General features: G+C 51.8%; 3 protein-coding genes across 4 annotated transcripts; 1 reads left to right on the top strand and 2 right to left on the bottom strand.

The window, feature by feature from the left end:
* The first annotated feature begins 98 nt into the window (after nucleotides 1–98).
* ALDH9A1 (aldehyde dehydrogenase 9 family member A1) lies at nucleotides 99–8119 on the top strand. Its single transcript, XM_005492254.4, has 11 exons — nucleotides 99–347; nucleotides 985–1130; nucleotides 2211–2340; nucleotides 2614–2748; nucleotides 3204–3400; nucleotides 4159–4299; nucleotides 4946–5134; nucleotides 6050–6137; nucleotides 6447–6588; nucleotides 7066–7178; nucleotides 7282–8119. Exons 1-11 carry the CDS (start codon nucleotides 155–157, stop codon nucleotides 7374–7376), a joined length of 1569 nt encoding a protein of 522 aa, XP_005492311.2. The 5' UTR covers nucleotides 99–154; the 3' UTR covers nucleotides 7377–8119.
* Nucleotides 8120–8327: 208 nt separating this feature from the next.
* Nucleotides 8328–13504, bottom strand: MGST3 (microsomal glutathione S-transferase 3). Of its 2 annotated transcripts, none has more exons than XM_005492256.4 (6): nucleotides 13200–13504; nucleotides 11057–11180; nucleotides 10219–10292; nucleotides 9541–9598; nucleotides 8829–8901; nucleotides 8328–8538 (listed from the first exon to the last, which is right to left on the bottom strand). In XM_005492256.4, the coding sequence occupies exons 2-6, from the start codon at nucleotides 11171–11173 to the stop codon at nucleotides 8423–8425; spliced, it is 438 nt and encodes a 145-aa protein (XP_005492313.1). In that variant the 5' UTR covers nucleotides 11174–11180; nucleotides 13200–13504; the 3' UTR covers nucleotides 8328–8422. The 2 variants fall into 2 exon arrangements, with proteins under 2 accessions (XP_005492313.1, XP_005492312.1); XM_005492255.4 differs by having other exon boundaries at nucleotides 11057–11177; nucleotides 13200–13498.
* Nucleotides 13505–15029: 1525 nt separating this feature from the next.
* On the bottom strand, nucleotides 15030–18008 carry LRRC52 (leucine rich repeat containing 52). The gene is made up of 2 exons (XM_005492276.3): nucleotides 17190–18008; nucleotides 15030–15298 (listed from the first exon to the last, which is right to left on the bottom strand). The coding sequence occupies exons 1-2, from the start codon at nucleotides 17806–17808 to the stop codon at nucleotides 15030–15032; spliced, it is 888 nt and encodes a 295-aa protein (XP_005492333.3). The 5' UTR covers nucleotides 17809–18008.

Genomic DNA, 18008 nt, shown 5'->3' on the forward strand with positions numbered 1-18008 from the left:
ATGTTAAGAACGTCTCTTAATTGGGTGCTGGGGAGCGGGCCCGGCTGCCTGGCGGGCGGCACGCCCCGGGCGGGGCGGGCCCTGACTGTGAAAAGGCGTCTGAGGGAGAGGCGGCGCTTCCCGGCCGCGGCGCCTCACGGGATCCATCCCGCCGATGTTGGCACAGTCCCGGCTCCCGAGCCTCCTCCTCCAGCTCCCCCGGCTGCGCTCAGTCGCTCCCGGCCTCGCCACCATGAGCTCCGCCACCGGCACCCTCACCGTGCAGCAGCCCCTCAACTACCGCGCGGGAGCCCGCGTCCAACCCGCCGACGGCGGGCAGCTGGAGGAGGTGTTCGAGCCGGCCACAGGTACCGACCGGGAAAGCTCCGGGGGCAGGGAGAGCTCTGTGCCTGCAGGGCCCGGTGTCCTCGGCTTCCCCCAGCTCACCCGGGTGTCACATATGCGGTGTCCTGCTGCCCCTCGGCCGCCCCTGCTGCAGTGGCGGAGCTCTGCCTCAGTGTTTGGCCATCATCGTTCTTCGTGCAGAAATCAGCTCTCGCTCTGTCACTGCTCGATTTTGGCAAACCTCCCCGATTTAAATATCTCTGTAGTTATGTAATTGTAGTTATCGGTGTGTAGCGTTCAGCAGAATCGTTTTTAAGTGTTTAACCCCCCTGGGGAATGTGTAACGAGAGCCTTGAAGAGGGTGGTGTAAGTGTAACAAACTCAACTGGAAAAGCCAGGGATTTTGTAGCAACTGGAGGTAATTAGTAACCAGAACACGACTGTGGGCAATGTCAGCTCTTTTAATTGGAACCAGCTGAATTGCAGCACCTCTTCTCTGGCTGAATTTTGATGACAAATCAGTGGGTTTCAGTGGGAAATTCTGTGCCTGGTGTAATTGGCTTGACTGAAGTATCTGGGGTCTGGTGCAAGTAAACCGCGTTCTGGACCCCTTTTCTGAGATTTCTATCTCATTTATTCCCTGTTCAAAAACGTGCCCAGGTCGTGTGCTGTGCAAGCTGCCCTGCTCTGGGGAGAAGGAAGTTGATCTGGCTGTGCAGAGTGCAAAAGCTGCCTTTAAAATATGGAGTCAGATGTCAGGCATGGAGCGGTGCCGAGTGATGCTGGAGGCTGCCAGAATTATTCGGGTATGTTGGGGAGGACAGGGGTGCTTCTGTCTCTGAGCTTCCTTGTGGCTTATTGTGGCTCTTGGAGGCTTCAGCAGGACTTGCAGAGCTCCAGGAATTGCTCAGGAGTTAAAACCCACCTTTGGCCAGAAGAGACAGGAGGCTGTCTCAGGCAGGGCTTTGCTCTTATCACTGGAGTCAGCATCCGTGCCTGCAGCTTTGGCCTTATCACTGGATTCAAGGCCACTGTGTGCTTTCTCAGCTGAATTCTGTTAGACAGCATAAAACTGAAGCGGCCCATTTGGCATCTTGCAGGCTTTGTGGTTCTTTTAACAGCTGCAAAGATTAAATTTCACTGCACACAGTTTCAGAGCTGAAGTTGCATAACTGGCATGGCTGAACTTTTGGCTTGTCGGAGGCTGTTGTTACATGACTGGAATGTGTCCTGGCAATTAGAGAAAGTAGGAGTACTGGTTTTTATCTGTCAGATAGTACACATGGGAGGATGCACATAAGTGAGGTTTATCACAGACTCCTTTCTAAGATAACAGGTCCTTGGGCTTCAGAGTTAATCTCCATCAAGTTAATCTCCATTAAGTTCTTACACATCTCTAAGAACCCAGACTTTCCCCAGTGTGTATAAGTCATGAGAAAACTTTCCTTTATGCCAAACTTTTGCTTTTTGCAGACTTCCAGAGCAGGGTGACATTTCTGTTAAAGGATGCCTCCCAGCTGCATTGCTTTGTCCCTCTTCACTGGCCTCTGGTTCCATCCTGATCTTGCTGTTTGCTCTTCCTGGTTCAGTTCTGCGAATTCTATCATTGTTTGCCAGACGGCTTCTCTAAGTTCATGTTTGTTCATCTTTTAGATAAACAGGGTTGTTAAACAAGACTGGACCAGCAGTGAACCCCTGCAGCTTTCCCTCTGACATTGCCCTGCACTCAGTCACCACGGGGACATTGATGAACAGCAGTAGGGAATGTCCCTTTTGGAGATGACCGTTTCTCATGGCAGGATCTCGTTTGGGATTTGTGTGCTGTCTCCTTGGGGTGTTCTGCTCAGCTTCTCTAACACGTTGTCTCTGTGCTGTGCTGCTCACAGGAGCAGAGGGAGGAAATTGCCACCATGGAGACCATCAACAATGGGAAATCCATCTTTGAGGCCAGAGTGGACATCGACATATCCTGGCAGTGCCTGGAGTATTACGCAGGGCTGGCAGGATCTCTGGCGGGTGAGGAGTCACTGCAGTTTGCTCTTTGCTCTCTGTCCCACCTTCCCTGCTAACTCCAATGGCACAAAGCCATCTTTGCTGCTGATTTCCCTGAGAGATGGGCCATTCCTGAAGGGCTTGGAAGGGTTCTGAAAGCACTCACACACCTTCTGTGAGCTTGCTGGGGTAAAACTGTGTCTCTGCTCCCAGGCAAAGCCAGACCTGACCCCTGGGGGCTCTGACCAGTCAAGAAGGGACTTTGCTCTTTTCTACCCCCTGGCTGTTTCTTTGCAGGTGAACACATCCAGCTTCCAGGGGGATCCTTTGGGTACACTCGGAGAGAACCCCTTGGGGTGTGTGTTGGCATTGGAGCCTGGAATTACCCTTTCCAGATTGCCTGCTGGAAGTCTGGCCCCGCCTTGGCTTGTGGTAATGGAGCCTTTCTGCCCACCCCAGTGTCTCCTCAAAGCCAAGTGATCCTGTGGGGCACAGTGATCTCTGGGATGAAGTCTATGATTACCTTGAAGTATTGAAGGATTAGCAGAGTGTTCAGGCAGTTCCTCTGGCAGAAAGGGAAGGGAAATGCAAGGAGGAACATGTCAGATATTGAGAAGTGAGGAGTGCATCCAGAAAAACACAATAGCTTGGCTTTGTACCAGATGGGGAAGGTCTCTGGGAATGTCTGTAGGGCAAGACCAGCAGCCCCATGTCCCCCAGCCTCTCCCCAGCAGCAGTGATCAACTAAAAGTGTTTCCTCCTCTCCTGGGGGAAACTTCTGGGCTCTGTTGAGACAAACTCACAGTGTGGGGTGGGGATTGTTGTTGTTTCTTCCCTGAAGCAGTTTGGGTGTTAACCCCACCTCGCCTGTGTCTGGGTTCCCTTAGGCAACGCGATGGTCTTCAAGCCTTCACCCTTCACCCCTATTTCTGTGGTGAGGCTGGCAGAGATCTTCACAGAGGCTGGAGTGCCCAAGGGGCTCTTCAACGTGGTGCAGGGTGGGGCTGCCACGGGCCAGCTCCTTTGCCAGCACCCAGATGTGGCCAAAATCTCTTTCACTGGCAGTGTGCCAACTGGCATGAAGGTAAAGACACCTTGAGACAAGGGTTGTATCAAATGCAATCAGTCTGTAGTTGATACCTCCTTGAGCTTTTCTGCATGGGGCTTGTGAGTGTGGCAGCATTTTTGGGGCTGGGCAAGGAGCTTGCAGCACACAGAGGGTCATGCTGGAGATCCAGTTAACCTGCTGGGCATGAGCTTGGGGGAGAAACCCCTTGGACAGCTTCACTTGCTTAGCCCCTGTTTGCAGTGAAGTCTCTGAGCTGCTCAGGTGGGTGTTGATGTTGGGAGGAGAGTACATGAAACAGCAGCACTAGAAAAATGTGGTTCTGGTTGCTATAAAGCACTAAAGCTGCATGCAACCTACTGTTTTTAAGCAAGGGGATAGTTTCTGTGAGTTTCTCACCCTCAGTTTATTATTCCAAAATTAAAGAAAGACTTTTGGGAATAAATTCTGAGTTGAAGGAGGGGAAATGTCCCATGAACACTCCCTACATGTGTGTACCTGTGGGTTGCAGTGACAGATGGCAGCTAAAGCTGCCTGCAGCTTGCACTGAGCACAAGACTTCCTGCAAATGCCTCTCCAGGTTTTGTTGGCTTTATCTGTACCCCCAGACCCTCTGTGGCTATCCTCATCTGAACTCACCACATCTAGGGAGCCCATCTTGCCCTTTGTGCTGCTTCTCTTGTTGGTGATTAGCCCTTTGTGTCTCTCTTGCCTCTCCCCCCCAGCCTCCCCTTGGCCAGTGGATCACTTGTCTCTTGTGTCCTTGTTCCCCTCAGATCATGGAGATGGCAGCTAAAGGGATAAAGCCAGTCACCCTGGAGCTGGGGGGCAAATCCCCCCTCATCATCTTCTCAGATGCTGACCTGGAGAATGCTGTGAAGGGAGCCCTCATGGCCAACTTCCTGACTCAGGGCGAGGTGTGTGTGTCTGTGGGGCGGGGTGGGGCCAGGTGTGACCTCCTGTAAGTGAGGGGTGCCCTGGGGCTCCCATCCTGCCACACCTTTCCCTGGGCAGTGTCACAAGGGATGCCCTGGAAGGAGCCAGGGTGTCCCAGCAGAGTGTGCCTTAGCACACTTAGCCGGTGTCCTGTCCTTCCCTGGCACCAAGCACCCAGCTCAGCACAGCTGCCCCTGTGCCCTGGGCACCAGTGTGGCACTCACAGCTCAGGAGAAGCTGTGCTGGTGTCCCGTGCAGGGGCAGCAGATTCCAGCCTGATGTGCTGAGCCTGAGGACAGGCTTCTGTCCTTCCCAAATTTGGGATATCCCCCTGTGCTGCAGGTTTTGTTTAATCCTGTTGGCAAATTTACTCAGCAGGGTTATTTCTAGGAATTCAGGAGTCAGCTCAAGGTCTTTGCTGCTGGTGACCTGATGCGTTTTTGCCACCTGGTGGCATCAGAACCACGTGTCCAGCAAGGACCGTTGAGTGCAGTCACAGCCCCAGGGTGATCTCCTTGTGTTCCTTGTCCCCAAAGGACAAGGAGCTTTTCCAAAAGCCTCTTCCAAGCAGGGAAGGACTGTGGAGTGCTGTGTTTCTTATTCTGAGCTGCCTGTCCTGTGTCCCAGGTGTGCTGCAATGGCACCAGGGTGTTTGTGGAGAGGAAGATCCTGGATACCTTCACAAAGGAGGTGGTGAAACGCACCCAGAAAATCAAAATTGGGGACCCTCTTCTGGAGGACACGCGGATGGGAGCCCTCATCAACCGGCCCCACCTGAATCGTGTGCAGGGCTTCATCAAGCAGGCAAAGGAGCAGGTGAGGTTGTGATGCTGCCCTGAAATGTCTCTCCTGTTGGACAGACACACTGCCAGCTGCCCTCCTGCCCTGTGCCTTCTCAGTTAAGCTGTGTTATTTGGTTGTTTTTGGTTTACTCAGTGGGTGTGTTGGACCACTAGATACAGAAGTCTGTGGGATCTGCTGGGATGCATCCCTGGGTCCTCAGAGAATTGGCTGATGTAGTTGCTGAGCTGTTTTCCATGATACTTGAGAAGTCATGGCAGTCAGGTGAAGTCCTAAGTGACTGGAGAAGGAAAAACACCCATTTTCTAAAAGGAGGGTGGACAAGAGCCTGGGAATTCCAGACCCATCAGCTTCACTGCTGTGACTGTGCAAAGATCATGGAACAGATCCTCCTGGAAGTTGTGTTAAGGCACATGGAGGACAGAGAGGTGATTTGAGCCCAGTATAGGGTGCTGCACCTGGGTCAAAGCAACCCCTGCTATCAATCCAGGCTGAGGGATGAGCAGATGGAGCAGGGAAGGATTTCCTGCAAGGAGGGACTGGTGGATGAGAGGCTGGACATGCCCCAGCCATGTGTGCTGTCACCCAGAAATGCCCAGTGCCCTGGGGTACATCCAAAGCAGTGTAGGCAGCAGATGAGGGGGAATTCTGCCCTTCTGACCTGCTCTGCTGAGACACCACTTCAAGCTCTGGAATCCTCAGTACAGGAAAAACACATGAAGAAAGGCTGAGAGCTGGGGTGGTTTAGCCTGGAGGGGAGAAAGCTCTGGGTACACCTGATTGCAGGATTTCAGTACATAACAGGCACTTAAAGAAAGATGGGGACAAATGTTTGAGCAGAGCCTGCTGGGATAGGCCAAGGGCCAGCCAGAGCTGGGCAGGATGCTCCTGGATGTGCCTGCATCCCTTCCTCTCTTGGCTCTTTTGCAGGGGGCAGAGGTGCTGTGTGGTGGGGACCTGTACGTGCCAGATGACCCGAAGCTGAAGAATGGCTACTACATGAGGCCCTGTGTGCTAGGTAGGCTCCATCTCAGCCATGGTACCATGGATGCTGTGGGATTTCTCCTGAGAAATGAGTTCAGCTTTGTAACCTGGCTCTGTGATGGCCCCAGCGTGGATGGACACTTGGATGGGAGTCCTAAAGAGAGCTGAGGCTTCCAAGAGCTGCATGCAGGGAAATCTGTGCTGTTGGTGCTTTTGGGGTGCAGGGTGTGCCTGGCTGCTCTGCCATGCTGGGGGCTGTCTCCAAGGCTGTGTGGGTTGCTGAGTGCACAGGCTGTGCTGCTGCTCTTCCTCCTGAAGCCCTTGTGCTCTGCCACGCTTCCAGGGAACTGCAAGGATGACATGACGTGTGTGAAGGAAGAGATCTTTGGGCCTGTCATGGCCATCCTGCCCTTTGACACGGAGGAGGAGGTTCTGGAGAGAGCCAACGCCACTAAATTTGGCCTGGCAGGTGGTGTCTTCACCAGGTATGACTGGGCAGTGTTTGGCATCGTTCTGGGGACTGAAATACTGCAGTGATTTCTGCCTACCTCTTGCAGTGCCTGGGCTTCCAGAAAAGCTGAGGCAAGGCATTGCCAAAAGGGAAATCTGTAAATGACTGCACATCTCCCTTTTTTTCCCCAAGTGCTGGGTGGGCCCTGCTGTCCCTTGGGTTCCTCCCAGCCTGGCTTGGCCTGCTGCCTGCCTTCCTGCCCCTGCAGCATGCATCAGGAGCCTGCTGTGCTGCTGTTGGCTACTTGCCCCACTCTGTATTGCTGGTGTCCTTGTCCTGCCCTCTGGAATTGAATGCTCTTGGAGCATCCTTGGAAGTGGTGCTGCCTCCTTGGATCAGGCAAAGGCAGAGCAGGGCAGGCTGGACTCAAAAAGCCCTGCTGGCCTTTCTGCAGTGGGAGCTGCCTGGCAGGGAAGGAGGGGGTCCAGCTGAATTTGCTCTTTTCCTGCAGGGATATCCAGAAGGCTCACAGGGTAGTGGCTGCTCTCAAGGCTGGGATGTGCTTCATCAACAACTACAACGTCAGCCCAGTGGAGCTGCCTTTTGGGGGATACAAGTCCTCAGGTGAGCTCTGTGTGCCCTCCCCTGGTACCTGGCAGCTCCAGGGGCTGTGTGTGGCCACTGGCACTGCCTGGAGCTGTGTCCTCACTGCAGCTCTTCCCTGCAGGATTTGGCAGGGAGAACGGCCGGGCAGCCATCGAGTACTACTCGCAGCTGAAGACTGTCTGTGTGGAGATGGGGGATGTGGAGTCTGTGTTTTAGTGCCTCTGGGGCCTGTCAGGGCAGCATCAGGCAGCTCCTTGCTGCCAGCCACAGATGTGGATCATGTACACAGCAATAAAGTACCTACAGTTGTCAGTGCCCGGGGGGAAGCTGAGCTGGAGCAGAGTTTAACCACCCTGCTCCTGCAGGGGGGGTTGGACACTCAGGGCTCAGCTCTGCTGGACAGTGGGAAGCTCAGAGCAGGAGGCACCAATCTGGCTTTGGGCAGCAGCTCCTGCAGCCACAGAGGTGTTACCAGAGGCTTGGCAGTGGCCAGGTTTCCCAGGCTGTGTGCCTTGATTCCCATTGCCTTCCACCCTCCATCAGCTTCACTTCTGGCTTAGGACCCTACATCAATGCAGGTTTGAGCTCTTGGACACAATTATATCCTGTAGCTATCCTGACCCTGTCTATTCTGTAACCACATAAAAGCCTTAAATGCATCATTGTTTATTCCCTCTAGACCCTTGGTAACCTCAACTTTTGGTTTTTTCTATCTGTACCTTACTCACAAGTGGGACAAAACATTGTGGGGAGGGTTGGCTGATGCTGCCTGGGCCAGGCATGGCTTTGAGAATCACCTCCACACAAGAGTGGGGGTGAGCTCCAGCACGGAATAGTGAAAGCTATCTCACTTCCTTCCCGTAAACTTACTGTTCTTTATAAACATGATGAAGCAACAACTTCAATTGTTTTCTTATGTCTTTTTTTAGCAATCAAATAAATACTCACTCTGGAACAAATTCTCAGTGTGACATTAATTGAGGGGTCCAGAAATGGGGTTGTTGCTGTATGAGTTAAATGAGCTGCAAGGTGGCTTTTTGATCACTAAAATCATAAAAGCTAGAAGGAACATCTCTGCCTGACAGACAGATTTCTGTAGTCCCACAAAACCAGAATAGTTCTAGCATTCTGCAGAGCTTCTTAAGAAAACTCTCTGTAACTACAGAATGAAAATAAAGAATGGACAACTTCCTTTTATTGAGAAAGAAAAGGGAAAAAAACATAGGAAGCCAAGTGTTCTAAAAGAAAACAGAAAAGTCCCTTTAGCATCTGCAGACGAACTGGCAGCCCAGCTGCTCATAGACTGCATAGACAGCTGTGCCCACCAGCCCAAGGAGTGCCACGGAAGCAAAGGACCCTCTCCTTCGGTTTTTGGGTTCTGGAAAAAAGAAAAATCAGAATATGTCAGTTCACTAAAAGACTAGCCCAGCCTGGAGAGTGAAGAGGGAGCAAAACTAAAGGGAAACCCCAAGAGCAAAACAGCTCAGGCCTCTTAGGGTAGGCACTCCTGCTGGACGAGAGCTCTTCCCAGGAGCAGGAAGAGCATGCTGCAGTGTTGGCAGCCTGTAGATCTGCACCTTTTCCTCCACACCTGGCTGGGAGCCAAGTCCTGAGGTCACTGTAGGAGCCCTGAGTGTCAACAGTGTGTGCTGCAGGGCACAGTCCTACCTCCCGTGTAGTAGCCATAGGCATAGATGATTCTCCCAAGGACCCAGGTCATGCCAAGCCCTGTGGCCACTCGCTGCAGAGAAAGGAGAAGCATTAAAAGGCTTTGGAGGCTTGAGCAAAGTTGTGCAGGCAACCAGGTGCTCAATCTCATTTTACCCCTGGCTTCTTAGCCAAAGCAAGGAGCAGGATGGTGGAGGCAGCTGCTGCTCCAAACTTCCACCTTGACTCTTCATTTAGAGCTCATTCCAATGTGGCTCCCATTCGCCAGATGTGTTTACACTGCTTCCTTCCCTCTTGGAAAAGGAGTCTGTCTGCAGGAAAGACCTAATTTGTCTTTTGATGGCAAAGACAGAGCTACTGGATTTGGCCTATCTCCTCCCAAGTTGTCTGCATCTCTCAGTTAAAAATAATCCAGGCTTTTGTTGACTTCCTTTGGCAGGGCTTGGAAAATCTGGCCTGAAGGATTCTTCCCACTCAGTGAGTGGAGGCTGCAAATGCTTTGCTTTGTCTAAAAAGGCACCTTTTTCTAACAGCTGAAAACAGCAGTAATGAGTTTATTACTTGTGATTCTCCTGCAGGAGACCTTCTACAACTACATTTTAAGAAGGGGCACTGCTGTTAAGTGTGATGTGGCTACTGAAGGGGCTGTCTTGGCCTCCTGCCCCCACCTTGCCCAGGTCAGGGAGCCAGAGCACGGTCCTGCATCACTTACCGGGTGGTAGATTCCACTAGTGCCTAAAAAGAACAGGAAGGCAGGGTAATCTTCCAATCTGAAAATAAAAGTGAGGGGAGGCTGTGTTTGTGCTCAGGCTGCTTACAAAGACAAAACTCCAAGAGGGCAGAAACTGCAAACATTCCCTGCCAAGGGCATTTTGGGCTCATCACGAGTCTCTGTGCTCAGTGCTGTGGCTGAGGAAAGAAGAGATCTGAGCACACAATTTTAGGGGCTTCCTCCCAGCCTGTGCCTCTCTCCCAGGACACCTACCCACCCTTTCCATTTTGTTCTCTGAGCCACTCTAAACATTCCCCAGGAGCTGTGCTTCCCAGCACCCCTCTGATGCGCTGCTGCAACCTGTCCACAGCAGCTGGGTGGACTTGGGCCTCTCCCCAGGGAGACCTGGGCAGCACAACAAATCAGAACCTTCTGGAAACAAGATTCCTCACATCTTAACATCTACCCATGGAAGCAAACTGGTGGGAACTGGGAAAGAGGAGACAACTTCACAGCACCATCCCAAGGTTTAATGCATAGGAAGGAGCCAGCACAGCCTTCCTGCTAAGCTCTGCAGGCTGAGCCTGGATCAAAGCAGAGGCAGCAGCACCTCTGGGGCCATGGGCCCTGTCCCCAGCCCTGTGTGTTCCCAGGCCCCTGCTCAGAGGGGTCACTCACGTGTTCTGGTGCGCACGCTGGATGCAGTTGAACATCTGCCCGTTTTCAGGGTCCGTGCTGTACATGGTTGGGTACTGCCAAAAAATAAACCAGCACCAAAGCATCAGCAAGGGAGGCCTGCAGCTCCTCTCCCCAGGAACCCAGAGCTGCCTGGGTGCTTGCAAGACCAGCCTGCAATGGCAGCTTAGAGCCTGTGCCTGCCCTGGGGCTCTGTTCAAGGTCACTGCCTTCCTGGAGCTGCTGTCTGGCTGCAGAGGCTTCCCCAGGCCTCAAATCCAGCCCTCTGTGCACCACACACACTGGCTACACGTGCTCCAATCCTGCCTTGATGCAGCAGGAATGGGATCACCCCAACAGGCAGCTGGAGCTGCCCTCCTGCTCACCCCTGCCTGTCACTTCCATGAGTGAAGTGGTGAAAGAGCAAAGGAGCAGTGGTTTGTGCTGAAGCCAAGTGGCACAGCAGCAACTGCATGCCATGGGCCTGACTCACAGCTGTCCCCACCCAGCCCACAGCTCTGCCTGCAACAACGGCTCCCCAACAGATGCTGAGGGAAGGTCACTTGAAAGACTTGTGACAGCGCCTACATGTTCCCCCTGAGTTTGAGAAAGCCTCCTGTCACTTTTGTGCCACTACAACCCCTTTCCCCCAGTGCTGCATCAAGTCTCATTTGCAGGGAAAAAGGGCTGAGCAGTTTCCTGCCCATCAGTGCTGCCAAGCTCTTTCAGCCTGATGCCCCAAATCCCAAGCTGTGTTAAGCTTTCAGGAGAGCCATGGCAGCAAGTCACCCCAAACTGATGAAGGTGTCAGCAAGCTTGCCATGCCCCACAGAGCACTCACCTCCACACGGTACTTCTTGCGGGCATTGCTCACATTGAGGGCGAGGTGTGTGACCATGACAAAGCTGGCAGCCCCAGTCAGAATGACGTAGCCATACTCCTTGGAGAGAACAGCCATGGTGCTGCTGGCAGAGAAAGGGAGCCTGTGAATGCTTGGGGAAGTGGCAACACGTGAAATACATGCATGGAAGAGTTGCTGAGCTTGGACTCCAAGAGCTACCAGCACAGGGACTGGCTGAAGGAATTTGTACTTTTTGTAACTCTCTATACCTGCACAAACCAGGAGTTCTCTGCATAGTTCCTGTCAAGCAAGGCTTAAAATCACCCCAGAGCTAGGGGCCACCACATGAAGTCAGTTTATTTCCAGCCTGTTCCCTAAAGAGAGATGCTTCTTCATGCACTGGGAACCACACCTGTGGAACTCCTTGCCAAGGGACATTGTGAGTGCAGGCACTTCTCATAGATTCAACAGGAAACTGGGCGAGTCCTGGGAGTAAAAGGTAAGTTGGGAGTTACAAAAGAACCTGTCTCAGAAATCCCCTGAGCTGGAAGGAGCTGGGCTACATCAGTGATTAATTACATTTATATTGTATTTATATGAGATCATCCTCATATAAAATACTAATAAAACCCAGCACCTCAGCAACGATAACTGAACTTTTGGGTAGAGCCACTGGCCAGATGACTGATGCTCAGCCCTGCAGCTCCCAGGAAGCCTCTCAGAGTCATAAACTGGTGAACAGCTCCTGGCATTTACAGACATCTACACCAGCGGCCAGGGGACACCAGGGCCTGTGTGGCTTTTGTTTAATGGTTCTGTGCTCCCTCATGCAGGCCTGTGACAGAAGCATGGGGCAGAAGGTGCAGCCTGCAGCCTCTGCCATGGTGCCCCACATTCCACATTCTCACTCTTCCCTGCTCAGCAGCCCCCACAAGCCTGCCCTGCTTCACTCCAGCTCCCTCCCTGCTGCCACAGAGCACAAGGGCCCTTCCCCACAACCATCCTGCACAACCCCAAACCTCAGACTGGGTCACTCTGGAGAGTGCTGCATGACACAGCCCAGCAAAAGACAGCAGAGAGCATGGAGATAATTCTCCCAATCAAACCCCAGTTGGTGCCTCCACGATGTTTGTAATGAGGTTTTGGTGCCTCCCTGCACTGACCCACCAGCACAATCTGTCAGTGTAGGGAAAAACAGGCCACCTCAGGGAACTGCTGCAAAGTCTTCCTCTTGCACCCCTCACAAGGGATTTTTGGGGTTTTATTTCTCATTTGCAAAGGATTATCATTGATGGAGCAAGGTGAAGACAGCAACTGGCTCTGTCCACGGCAAGTGAGGTAAACAATTATCAGTAAGAATATTAAAACCCTGAAGTAATGAAGAAAAGCCAACTGCATGCACCTGTAATTGAGGTTAGCACCTGACAGGTGACACACTGAAAATAGAACATGTAGAGCAGGATGGTGGTCACATTTCCCCCTTCAAATTACAAGGTTATTGGAGAACCGGGCATTTTGTCTTCCAGAAGGAAGTTATAATCTGGGGGTTTATCTTGGGAGCAAAGAGCACGGCACAGCATTAAACCGGGTGTGTCATAAAACTCCTACTCTTACACGACTGATATCAAAGTGTACCTCAAGCCTTTGCCCTGGTAATTTAGTGCCATATAAATCACTCCAAAGTTACCAGGACTCCCACTTTCCTTTCCGGACTGTGGTGCCCGGAGCCTTTCAACAACTTTTGCCCGCAGCCGCAAGGCCTTCGCTGTCACGGTGCACAAAACTCAATTTCTCCCCTTTTACCCTGCGATGTTTCCATCGGGAGCCACAGACACGAGATTCGGGAGCGGGAGGAAAAGGGTCCTTCCCAACTCTGCCACAACACTGCAGCTGCTTTGAGTCAGCAAAGCGCCTTAAGGCTCCTCGAGCAGCCCCACGCGTGGATTCGGTCTGGATTAGCCCATTTAAGCTCAGCCCTTCGAGCCGGCAGAGCGACAAAAAGGGGCCGGGCCGAGCCCTGCCCGGCCTGCTCGTCCCGCACCCGCTTCCCCCGCAGCCTGCCCCGGCGGGGAGCTGTCCACGGCGTTTTCCATGAGGACAAGCTGCCCCTGGGCGCACCCGCTGCCCCCCGGCCCGCACTCACCCTCAGCGCGGCGCGGAGCGGCGGCAGGACGGAGCCGGGATGAGGAGGGAGCCGGGGCGGGGGCGGTGCCGGGCCCGTCCCCTCAGCAGCAGCGCCCGCAGGCGGGGCCCGCGCTCGGCCCGGCGCGATCGGCCTCGTGCTGCCGGGGCAGAGCGGGTGGGCGTTGCTGAGGGGTTTGCTGGAGCCTCGGCCTTCCCCCCGTAGCCTTGCTGCCATTTTACCCATTCGCAGTTTACAGTTTAATGGCTCAGGGTTTGGTAATTCACCCCGTGCTTGCTGAAATCTTCTGGTTTCCCCTGTTAGCTCAGCAGACCCTGCAGAGTGTTTCACACATGGAGTTGCTGTGCTGGATCACTGTGAAAAATGCGTATTTTATGATTGGCTTTCAACAATATTCAAATGAATATTATATGTGTTATGTTAGAAATTGATGCTGTATTAATTTTCTTAGGTAGTGTGTGAAATATAGCTATAGGTTATAACAAAATGTTAACATAGAAACTATGCTATGTAAGATTTTTTTTTTTTAAAGAAAGGACTCACACTGAGATAGCAGCCACAGGACACCTGAATCTTTCAGAGAAAGAGAACTTATTGCTCCATTATCAGAAGAAATGAACTTCTTCCCACCTCGCTCAGCCCTGAAGACGCTATTAGGATTAAGAGGCAGAAGTTGACCAGACAGAATCTTGTGTTTGAATGGAATTTATGCATCATGTATGAGGTGTATGAATATGCAACAGGTTATTGTTTTTAAGGGTTAATCCTCTGTTAATGTGGGTCCTTTTTCAGGCTTATTTTGCCCAGAAAGAGGTACCTGGACCATCCGTAACTCTTTGTTTCTATTGTCTCATATTATCCTAATCCAAATTGTCCAAATTATTATTACTCTAATTATATTACTATTTTTATCACCATTTTATTACTAATAAATTTTAAAAATTTAAAAACAAGTGATTGACATTTTTCAGAGTCATGTAAGCAGATACTTCCCTTGGCAATTCCCAACGTAGGTGGTAACAAGGATCTTACATCTCCTTGTGGATGTAACTCTGACACTTTGGTATGGACACACAACCCATTTCCAAGAACATTTGGAGAGCGTGTAAGCAATATTTTTACTTTATAAAACATTCCAGTTTTAGAGTTATGTGACACAAAAGCAGAGCTGGACTTTCCAGTTCATACAACAGTGGAGGCACAGGCGGTCTGGCTGCACTGCAGGAGCACAGAGGGTTCTTTTGCTGTCACCAGTGTAATGGGAAAGAAAGGAAAAAGCAGTGAGATCCTGGGCTCCTAAAAGTGCTGATTTTAATCTCTTTGCCTTTCCAAAGCAGGAAGTTCTTGGATTCTCTGGGGCTCTAGCAATCCAGTAATTCCCTGGGGCCCCAGCTGTGTAGGCTGATCCCTGTAAGTCCTGCTGGGTTTTTTGGCCAGGAAGGACCTGGTGACCTCCTTGGCTACAGCAGAGTGCCAGGACCTCTCCTGTATTTCAGTACCTTTTCAAGCCAGTCCTTATGTCCCTACTGTTCTCAAGGTAGGGTGGAAGTGGAAATGCCTGGCACCGTGCACACCTCTCACACCTGCCCAAAATGAACATTTTGCCAATATTCTGAGTCCCAGTGGCAGAAGACCGGGTAAAGAACAGCAAGTGAAACTGGAGAACAGCAAGTGAAACTGGAGCACAGATACTTCCTTCTTTGCAGTTTTATTTCACTTCCCAAAAAAAAGAAAAAAAAATAAAAAAAAATCCAGGGTGGGACAACATGGGAAATCAGGCAGGAAGGTCCTGCCTTTGGTTCCCACAATAGGAGTTCAGGAGGACTGATTCTAAGTGGCTGTGTCTTCCTCCTCCTCCTCCTCCTCCTCCTCCTCTTCCTCTCCCTTTGAGGCATGGGCCTCGTAGATGACAACACAGACCCCAGCCAGCCAGGCTGCCATGGTGCCAGCAAGGAAGATGCAGAAGCCAACGAGGCCCAGAAAGACATAATCCTGCTTGTGCAGCTGGGTCAGGCAGCTGAAGTGGAGCTGTGCCTCTGCTGCTGGCATCCTCAGGGCACGCAGTCCTGCTGGGGTGTGGCAGGTGATGTTGTCAGCATCTGCAGAGAGATGAGCAGAAGCAGGACTCTCTAGCCTGTATCATCATTTAATGAATAGGAGTGCTGGTAGAAAAATTATGGGAGGCTTGCTAAAAGCCTGAAAAATAGCTGCAGACTTCATGCCCTCCCCCCATGGCTTGGGTAAAATCTGACAGCCAAACTCATGCCAAACCTGTGCTAAACCCTTGCCAAACCACAATTCCCAGGTTTCAGAATATTTTTTGCTGTGTTGGCTCCATAGGATAATATTGCCCACTGGATTATGCCACTGTGGCAAACTGCTGTCCCTGCCCTCCTCATCTCTGCTGACTGAGCACTTTCATCTTCACATAAGAGCACCTGTGTTTGCTGGTTTTTTTTTTAAATCTCAAACACCTTTACAGCCTAAATGATGCTGGAATAATGAGGCTGCTCTGGGTTTGACAAGGTTTGCAGTCATGCACAGCCTTACCTGCTCTGTGAGGCAACTCATCAATGATTCAGTTCCACTGAAATAACAACCATTCCCTGTCATATTGCAATATCTGCAGTGATAAAGCAGATGCTGCCTGCTCCCTTTCAAGTTAGCGAAGGATCAGTGTGGTGCAGGGTGTGCCCCCAGCCATCCTCTGCAGGTTTTGAGCCCCACAGACACGGTCACTGTGGTGGGGACATCCTGGATGGACAGAATGGAAGAGCCTGAGGGAAAGGGAGCACTGCTCCACGCATGGGATGCAATGGGAGTGGTGGAGGGGGATTTTTATTGCATTACACTGTATTGTATATGGCTGAGTGATGTTGTTCGTGCTGTTCTTGATACTGGCCCTGAGTAAAACTGAAGAGCTTTTTTCTCTCTGTCACCCAAGTGCAGCCAAACTTGGGCAGCTTTGTGTCAAAACTCTGATGCACAAACATTTCTGAAGGTCAGGAGCGTTGCTAAAGGCCAGGCTGGGGTCTGCTTGCAGCAGATTCCAGAGCTCTGCCCCAGTATCCCTTTGGCCTGGAACAACCCTCAGTTTAAGGCTGCCTTTCCTACTCCTCCCCTTCCCAGCAGCCTGCAATGAGCTTTATTCTCCTGTTGCAGGGTTCAGTGGGTTATCTCCAATCTCACTGCTGAGAGCTGTACTTTATTCCACTGTCCCATAATTGTCTGTATGTGGAAAAAGAAACCCTTTATTGTCTATAAGGATCTTACTACATCTAATAAAGACCTTGAGACGTCTTTAATTCAGTTCTGTCCTAACACCAGCTTCCAGCTGCCCTTCCCTCTTTTCCCCTTGGGCTTTTTTGTAGCCCTCTCTTATTCAGTGGACAGACTTTCTCAACCAATTCTCTCTTGCAGCTCTCTCTCACCATTGTACCCTGCATTACTGAAACCAAAGATTTTCTTTTTCATGTGTGCTGTGCTGCGTCTCTTTCCAGTCTGGAAAAGCTAAGTCCATGTGCTGCAGCTGCAAAGCAAAATATCACCCTTGGGACCAGTGTTTTTATGGCAAAGGGAACTGGTGATTGCCCTGCCTCAGCCTCTCCAAGGCCCAGTTATAGAATCTCTCAATATGAGCTGACTTTGGGGTGGAGACAAGGCAGGAAATTCACAGCAATGATTTTCCCAGTGCACATCTCCCTAGAGCTGTGGGAGGCTCCTCATTCTTGATGCTGTAGCCATGGGGTGCTGTGCAGGCACAGGGACACCTGAGGCTGGATCCAGGTGTTTTAGGGAAGCAGCGTTGTCCCAGCTGCACACTACACCTTTGAGGTGTGAACAAGGGGGATTTTTCATGTGTGTAACCCAGCTGCTCCCATCCCTGGTTTGTGTGACAGCAGAAAATGGCATGCAGTGAACTGAACTTCTGGGAAGGAGGACAGAGGGCTCTCTCTGTTCCACACACATCTGTGTTCACACAACCCTCACCTGGAAAATGCACATCGCTCTCCATCATCCAGGTGATGAAGTCCAAAAAGGAACAGTTGCAGTGCCACAGGTTGTCACTGAGCCCCAGGAGCCTCAGGTTGGGCAGGTCCCGGACGGTGCTGGTGTCCAGGAAGGTCAAGCCAGTCCGGCTCACATCCAGGTGCCTCAGCCAGGTGTTGTTGGCAAAAGCATCTTTCTCGATGGCCACAAGGTTGGGATTGTCTGAGATCTTCAGTACCACCAGGCTGAGGAGGTGAGAGAAGGTGCTGAATGTGACCTGGGAGAGGTTGTTGAAGCTGAGGTCCAGATAGACAAGCCTGGCCACGCCAATGAAAGTAAAATCCAAGTCATCCCCCAAGAAGTTCTTTCTGCAGTCCAGATAGACCAAATCAGCCAGGAAGCTCAATTCCACCGGCGGCAGGTACGAGACGTTGTTTGCTGCCAGAATCAGCTGCCTGGTGTCCAGAGGGATGTCCACAGGGAACTCCTGCAGCTGCTGCCCGGTGCAGTTCACCTCCAGGTACTGACAGCTACACCTGCTCGGACAGCTGATCCCCTGGGATGCCATCCCCAGAAGAAACACGAGGCTCAGGGACCGTGGGCTACCTGAAGGAAACATGGTTTGAGACCTTTCAGGCTGCTTAGCCTTTCATGGAGTGCAGGCAGCCCTATGGCAGCTGCAGTGCCCTCCCAGCCACGCCGAGGAGGTGCCCAGCTGCAAGGCTGTCAGGAAGCACTCTGTGGCTCACCTGAGCCCTTGGCAGAGTGCCCAGTTGGAAACCGAGCCTGGCTTTTACATGGGCAAGTGCGGAACGGTGG

Source organism: Zonotrichia albicollis, chromosome 8, assembly GCF_047830755.1.
Source record: "Zonotrichia albicollis isolate bZonAlb1 chromosome 8, bZonAlb1.hap1, whole genome shotgun sequence".
NCBI lineage: Eukaryota > Metazoa > Chordata > Aves > Passeriformes > Passerellidae > Zonotrichia > Zonotrichia albicollis.